This window comes from Danio aesculapii, chromosome 14, assembly GCF_903798145.1.
Source record: "Danio aesculapii chromosome 14, fDanAes4.1, whole genome shotgun sequence".
NCBI classification, from domain to species: domain Eukaryota; kingdom Metazoa; phylum Chordata; class Actinopteri; order Cypriniformes; family Danionidae; genus Danio; species Danio aesculapii.
In genome coordinates, this window is record NC_079448.1 from 13865307 (window position 1) to 13873250 (window position 7944).

Here is a 7944-nt window from a genome sequence, read left to right on the forward strand (position 1 = left end):
AATAACTCTGCTTAATGCTCTCGTGGATGGTGGTTGAAACACTGATGTGAAATGATCTGATTAAGCTTAAACGGTCAAATGGGATCTGAGGTTCTGTTAAATGGCGTCCCATTCATCATGGTCTTGATAGGTTTATGGTCTACTTATGGTCTCGATAGCCTAATACAGGATGTAAAGGGATAGTTCACCCAAAAATGAAAATGTTAATTCATGTACCTTAAAGAATACCAAGATGCAACATTTTTTTCTTCAGCAGAACTTACAAAGGAGATTGTTAGCTGATGCAACTCCTTGGTGATTTACAAAAACAACGGCTATGGCAATTGGGGTGCACTGTAGTTATATGGACGGTATAACTAATTAGGCGCAGAATGTAAGAATGTCGCTGGTTCGAACCTCAGCTGGGTCAGTTAGCGTTTCTGTGTGGAGTTTGCATGTTCTCCCTGTGTTGGCGTGGGTTTCCTCTGGGTGCTCCAGACATGTGGAATATAGGTGAATTGGGTAGGCTAAATTGTCTGTAGTTTATGTGTGTGAATGAGTGTGTGTGAGTGTTTCCCAGTGATGGGTTGCCACTGGAAGTGCATCCGCTGCATAGAACATGTACTGGATAGGTTGGTGGTTCATTCCGCTGTGGCGACCCCGAATTAATAAAGGGACTAATCCGAAAAGAAAATGAATGAATGTAGTTATATGAAGTGAAATGATTGAGACATTATAACAAATTCAATTCCCCAGGCTTGGTAAATGGTCCTGGGTGTCTTGACTACAGTCTAAAACACAAGCTTCATGTCACATATCAAATGCTGGGAATCTTTGAAGAGTCAATCTCTTGATTAAGGGTGCTTTCACACTTTGTTCAATTGCCTGGACTGAACCCAAGTCCGACTGTCGCCCCTTGCCACCTTCTCGGCTGGTTTGTGTTCACGTCATCTTTTTTCCTTCTGAACCGCGGTACGCAAGCTGCTGTTTTGTCTGCAGCTGTTGGCCACCAAAGCAAAGCACCAAAATGAAGATGTCCGCATATCACGGTCGTTCTGCTTTTACTGAATCGGTTGGTTTTGTTACTGAATCTTTGGGTTCTTGACTCTATCTGCCGCAAAAAAATAAAAAATAAATAAAAAACGTTTTGGTGGAGACAAGCAGACATTATCACTGCACTGTGTCAGTCCCGCTTGTCACCAAGTACGTAATACACAGACATACACACACACACACACGAATGAACGTTATGAAAAATAAAGTTTGTTGTACAGTTGGTTGTTCAATTCCGTTATTTGGTATGATTGCATTCATTCATATCAGAAGTGAACCGTATGCACCGTTCGCACGAACCGTACCCCAGACCACCTCTTTCAGGTGGACTTGGGTACAGTTCATGGGTGTGTACCTGAGTTCAGAAGAAACGTTCACACTAGCTAAATGTACCGTACTTTGACGTCAAACGAACCCGGGTGCGGACCAAAAGTGTTGGTGTGAAAGCACCCTAAGATGCTCACATTTGAAGTCTTGCTTTCTTATGGGTTTAGCAAAAGGTAATCATTTTCCAAATAATGTTTAAGCCGATGGTTTCGTTTAACATTAAATGCATTACACTTAAATCTAGAAGCTCAAATGTTGCCTTTGGAGGTAGAATTCCAATGCAAGAAAGCATCAAAACACATCTGAATCCAAATTCTGCTTTTAAGGTAGCCAATGTGTCTTTCCAACATGATCCCATGGCAATTCGTAACTTTTTGATTTAGTGACTAATTTGTATGAATTCGTACGATCTCATTTTTACAATTTAGTACGATTTGCTCATCCCAAAGTACGATGAAGGTTGGGTTTAGGTGTGGGGTTGGGTGCCACGTCTCCTTTTTAAAATTGTACATTTTCATATGACTGAACTTGGACAAATTGGTACGAATTAGCCACTAAACTGACTAAATGTAAAATACGTATCCTCGTGAGATCAGGCTGGTCTTTCACTCAAAAACATTATTTTTTTGGAGAACTTCATTGTTTTATGATCAATCCACTTAAATTTGTAAAAACGATTAGGTTAACTTAATCGATTTGTGTTGAAACAACAGGAAGTAATTGTGTGTAAAATTTGTTGGCTGCCTTTGAAATCCCAGAATTCTGTCTGTTACATTTCTGACAGTTGAGCTAAAAGAAAAAATAAATTTGGTGTCTCAAAGTGCCACTTTTATGTGTTGTTTTGTATGTAAATTTACATTTTTGCCCATTTTCCAGTTTTGATGGCATTTTGATGGCATTAGTGAGAAATTTGTATTCTAGTTAGCCAATATTCCCTCAGTTATTGCCAAAACTCTTTTTGTTGTGTTCATGATTAAATCATTGTGCTGTCTCAGACATGTATGTTTAAAATCATTTTTACGAAGTGCCTTCAAGCACAAATGTGCGGCATAGATGCATCCTGTGCTGGGTTTGATATCCCACAACCCTGTGCATTCAATTTCTGTCAGTTGAAAAAAAAATATTAAAATGGCATCTCAAAGCACTTCTTGATTGTCATTCATTCATTCATTCATTCATTCATTCATTCATTCATTCATTTTCTTTTCGGCTTAGTCACTTTATTAATCAGGGGTCCCCACAACGGAATGAATCGTCAACTTATTCAGCATATGTTTCACGCAGTGGATGCCCTTCCAGCCGCAACCCAATCACTGGGAAACACCGACAGGTTTAAGGGTGGGTTAGTGTTGACCATAAAGAATGGTCAACAGTGTAATTACAAATACAATTACAGAAATTAATTGCAAATGTAATTACATGCAGGTATTTAATCAGTCATAAGTACAATGTAAAAAATGTACACAATAAGAACATTGTAACAAATGATTAATTTATCATGTAAATACACATTTGTTAAGCCACCTAATATAAAGAGGGACCTCGGTTTTTATATTAATTTCAGTAATTTTATTGACAAATATGCAAATGTTCATAATTTATTTACATTACAGTTTGTAAAGTAATATTTTCTGTCTTTTATTAAATACATTAAATGAGAGAATGCTTTGTTTACAAAACAAATGGATCTATTTGGATTCGCATTTAAACCTTAAGTTAAAAAAGTTCTTATTTTTTATTTCATGTTTTAAGCTTTTAGTTACAATACTCCCAATATTATTCAGCATAAATTCTGCACAGAAATAGCAAAAAATGAACGCAGATTCTGTGTAGCCCTGGTTATCACCAAAGCTCTCTCTATTTTGTTGTGTTTAAATCATCATTTTGTCTTACAAGTCTGAAATCTGTTTTATGAGGTGCCTTCATGCAGAAATACTGGCAACAAGTCAGAATCCTATAAGCTTTCAGATGCAGCCAATGTATCTTCAGGAGCCACGACTTTTAATTTGATTAATTTGTTATTTATTTGTTTACATTTGGTTGTCGAAATTCCAGCAGCCACTGACTTGCAATTTATTATTATCACCACAAATCTTTAATGTTCTTTTGATTTTTCTTTTTTTAATTTGTCAGAAGTTTTTCATTGCTGGATGAACTTTTCCTTAAAAATCACAACTTGGACTCTGGAACAATTGTATGTACAGAATGGTGTAGCCTCTTCAGAATCAGAGCATAGCAATTATTCTCACTAGACCAACTCTTCAAATTCAACCAGCTTTAATCACAGAAATCCAGGATTTCAGGACTTCAAACAGTGGCATTTAAGCCCTTGGTAATATTAACACAAACCATATGTCCACTATAGTGGACGCAAATGAAATGCTGGTCTTCAGAAGGCATTGTCAGTTTAAACTTACAGCACAGGGGCAAGGCACTTTATGTGACACTTCAGACTGGGGGAGTAATAGTATTATCACTGAGGAGGACACGGGCGTTTATGAACGAAAGGAGGCAGATGAGTGAGTCAGAGGAAAAGGAAATGATTGTAAATCCATTCAGAACTTCGGGATTCTCTTTTCAACAGGAAAAAGAGCGTTTTATTCCCGTCGTCCTGTGGCACATCCTCTTGCAGAAACGCTTCTTTGGGTTTCACCTGATTCTGAGGTGCTTCTGTTCGCTTTATTAAATGACATCAGAAAACGCGCAGGTTTGCTAGAATATCTAAAACCCCGGAGGACTGGAAACCTGGAAATGAAGAGAGATTTTACGTTTTTCTGTCGGATTTGGATTGGGATTCCCTTCTTCTCAGGTGAGAACGCATTTTCCTAAACTCTTCGAAGTTTGTTGTCATAATAGAACGCGGCAAAATTTAAACTCTTTGTTTTATTTAAAAAGAGGCAATGGCAGAACATTCATGTCATGAACAACTAAAAGAGCGCGAAAGATTCGCATTAAAGTAACCGTTTGAATTTTGTCGCCTCCAAAACAAGTTTTGATGAAAGTTTGTCGGGAACTTTTCCCGAGTTGCTTAAGTTTTGTATTAGCCTACTTCTGCAAAAGTTTTCTTTTGTATACCTTTTCTTTTCTTGATAATTGTGTCTAATAATTATCCTCTCATATATCAGTAATTTATTAACACCAGTCATAACCATCAAATTAGCTACACAATTTGCACCATAATCTGATATTAACACACTTTGAAGAATTAATGAATTGACGACATTAAGTAGTCTAGCTCTATTCATAACCCATAAGATTCATAAATCTTGCATGAGGTTTAAACAGAGCCATGAAATATTATCTGTATAGCCTATGTAAGTTAGTTTTACTTGACTTTACTTACTTTCCTTCTGTAGGCTCTATCTCACGGCTGGTCGCCTTTAGTTAGGCTACGCATAATTCATTACAATTAAGGCACTGTTGTTCTCCTTCACATGAGCAATCATTGCAATGTCTGGAGTTTAATTTACCCCCCCCCCCCCCCCCCAACGAAAGTATATGACATACATCACTAGAGGGAGCCTTGTCGTTATACATGAAAGGTGAATGTCTCTTGTTAATTGGTATTACTAATGGGATGGAATAAAAACTCCAGTTTAAGCTACACAGTCTGCAATGTAGTCAGATGCAGTTTTTAAAAAGTAGAGTTGCAAGACCTGTGAATGATAAGCTGTGATCCATCAAACGCTTATTTATGAGCCACGATGACTTTGATAGGAATAACTTTCTTTTGTGGCAGATGCAAAATCATGTTTTTATTTTGACCTTAATCTTCATGGTATTTCCTGAAGTTTTCTGTTATCGATATCCCGCATATTATTATTTTTTGCAGTGGTATTTCTTATGTACACAGTATTATTCCAACAGAACACCTCTGAAACCAGACCCTCAGTCAGGGGGTGCGGTATCAGCCAATCATAATACTGAACTGTTTGAGACAGCAGAAACCCACTTTTCTCTGCACTGCACTGCTCTCAGAAATCCCTGTTTCATGCTAGTGGTGAAAAAAGAAGTTCATTTTGCTGTGAATCCCAAATGAAGAGATACTCGAGAGCCTCAGCCAGTGCAGGTGTCATATATTGAGATCGGAAGGGCTGTAAAAGTAATTCTTCCAGCGTGTTGGCAGGTTACACATCAAATACTGTAGCACCTTGGGTGAAGACTTTGGCAAAAGGATGAGATTTCTCTGATTGCTAGGAATCTACAGCTATAAGAACCGCACTTATGGATGTCTTAATTAAAACACTGCACAAAATCAAAACCACATGGCAGCTCGGTGTCCCTGTGCTTGACTGCTTTGTCATAACAAGTGCTACAGTATGTTCAGTGCTAAGTCCAAAAATGTAGAATACCAGAATACCTTTTGAAGCTGATTTGAAGACCAGAATTTAGATTAGTGGTCAACTGCATTTGAATGTGTCAAGCAGGTTTATTATGTAACAGTATGAGAAGCTCTTTTGGCTGCAACATTGCCTTGTAAGCAGTATCTGTAGTGTGTCGTATAATAGACAGTAATTACTGTCTGGAGATTCTACTGATTAAACTCCGTTACTGTGTTGGCAGAAACATATCTCATCATTAGGTCTCCAGAATGTTCGTAATTTGAAATATGACTGGAGCAGAATGCTGTAAAGTGTGATTGTAAAACCATATCTCAAAACTCAGAAGATGACTTAAATATTTTAAGTCAGAGTTCACACTTTTAGCAAAGCGTTTTACATAAATCTCAGCTAATTGTCTTATCTTGTGTATACACTGGCTGGGTTTTAAACTCTCAACCAATTCTGATCTATCTGGTTATTATGAGAACAGTGAAATTAAAAATATATATCATTATTGTTTTTATTGTGTGTGTATATAGGGCTAGTGCTTTACATTAAACCTTCGGTTTTACACAGCAGTATGTTTATCTATAAAGTTGGTGCTACAGACAAGAATGATTGATGAATTCCATGCAAATGTCAACCTTGCCATGGAAAAAATAAAGTTTTCACCAAAATAGTGAAACTCTTTCTAGGGTTTTTGTGTAGGCTTGAATTTTACAGTACTCTAAAATCACACAAGTGCCAATTTCACATCTGTCACATTCATAACGGAGAGGTGTCACATTCATAATTAAGCTTTTCCCTCATAAATGCCAAAATGTAAAATAAAATAAAATCATTTTTGTTCTATAGTGAGCTAACTCTTATCATTTTGACTATTTCTTTTGGGTTGTGTGGTTTCATTCACAGAATTTCTACAAAGTATGTTATATACTGTAAACACTTATACTTTTTTTTGGTTACATCCGTAACGCATGTTTATTTTCCTTATTTAAAGTATAAGATATATTTACAGATTTATATTTTCCTGATCCCATTACTCTGTGGTTAGTTGTTTTGGAAATTATAAACAGATGTTTCAGTATATAATGTTAACAAATGCTTTTTTTATGTTTTAAGTTTTTTACAGCAAATGTCACATCCACAACACTGTAATTGCTCCATACCAAAAATCACACCTAAAATTTGTGTACGCCGGCTGAATTGGGGGATTTGCTTTGGCATTTTTTTAAGGGCCCAAACAGTAATATTTAAAGAGTTAAGATGCAAAAACCTCTAAATGTCATCTGAAATGTTCTCCTAAAATGACCATTTTTGTCAGCCTCTTGACAATTTAAATAACTTAATTGTCACTATAAAAGTAAAATTACTGAGCCTACACACAGGAGTCGAAGAAAAAGGCTAATTTTAGAAGAAAATATCAGATGGCTTTTAGAGATTTTTGCATCTTAACTCTTCATTTGTTGGTGGATTCTTTTCATCTCTGAGCAGTAATTTAGACTCTGAAAAGCTACAGTAGAGTTCTTCTGTTTTTACATGTTTTTTTTTTGTTTTTTTTGGCAACTTGCAGAGAAACTAATGGTGGGGTCAAATTTTGACCTAACATAAAAGGAGTGCCATTTGAACTCAGCAGGAGGTTAATTACTTAAGAAAATAAAAAATAACACTGTTCAAGTTCCAGTCTTTTTCCAGTTCCAGCTGAAGTACTAAATTACAAGCCTGTTATTAGCTAGTTGATTCAAATAACTGGTCTGTTAAAATAAATGTGTTCAACACAAAGAAGTATTGAAAAATATGTTTTGTTTAAGAGCTGCAGAGGTTATTTCCTCTTTTTTTTTACTCATTATTTTCTCATGCAGTCACTTTTGTTATATCACTTACTATCCAAGCAGAATTCTCTAATAGACTTTCAGTCTGTTTCTAAGTTTGTGTTTAAAGGACCTGTCATCAGGTTATATACTGTGTTTTCACTTTAAATTGAGAGCCTTCTTGAGGGGCCTCAACAGTGAAAAATCTGAAGCTTATTGGTTTAAGCACACAGTTGCCATAATTGAAATGAGCTCCATGGCCCATGGCAATATTTCATGGCGAGTTATGAGGCCTAACAAGTGTTAGGTTTCTCTGGTCAGCGATATGGCATGATCTGCCATTGGAGGTCAGTGAGGGTTCATGGGAAAGGGGACGTTTCCTTGGCCTCCTTTGACCGATTCCATATTCAAATGGTTAATCTCCTGATATTCATTTCTGTGGCTGCATCACT

General features: G+C 36.6%; 1 protein-coding gene across 2 annotated transcripts in view; it reads left to right on the forward strand.

Annotated features, from left to right (window-relative positions):
• The first annotated feature begins 3852 nt into the window (after nt 1-3852).
• Nucleotides 3853-7944, forward strand: part of flt4 (fms related receptor tyrosine kinase 4) — a 120942-nt gene continuing 116850 nt past the window's right edge. The window contains exon 1 of one of the 2 annotated variants that reach the window (XM_056472375.1): nt 3853-4168. In XM_056472375.1, coding sequence (XP_056328350.1) covers nt 4111-4168 — 58 coding nt within the window. In that variant the 5' untranslated portion in view covers nt 3853-4110. The remainder of the gene's footprint in view (nt 4169-7944) is intronic. The other variant, XM_056472374.1, reaches the window with a different exon arrangement.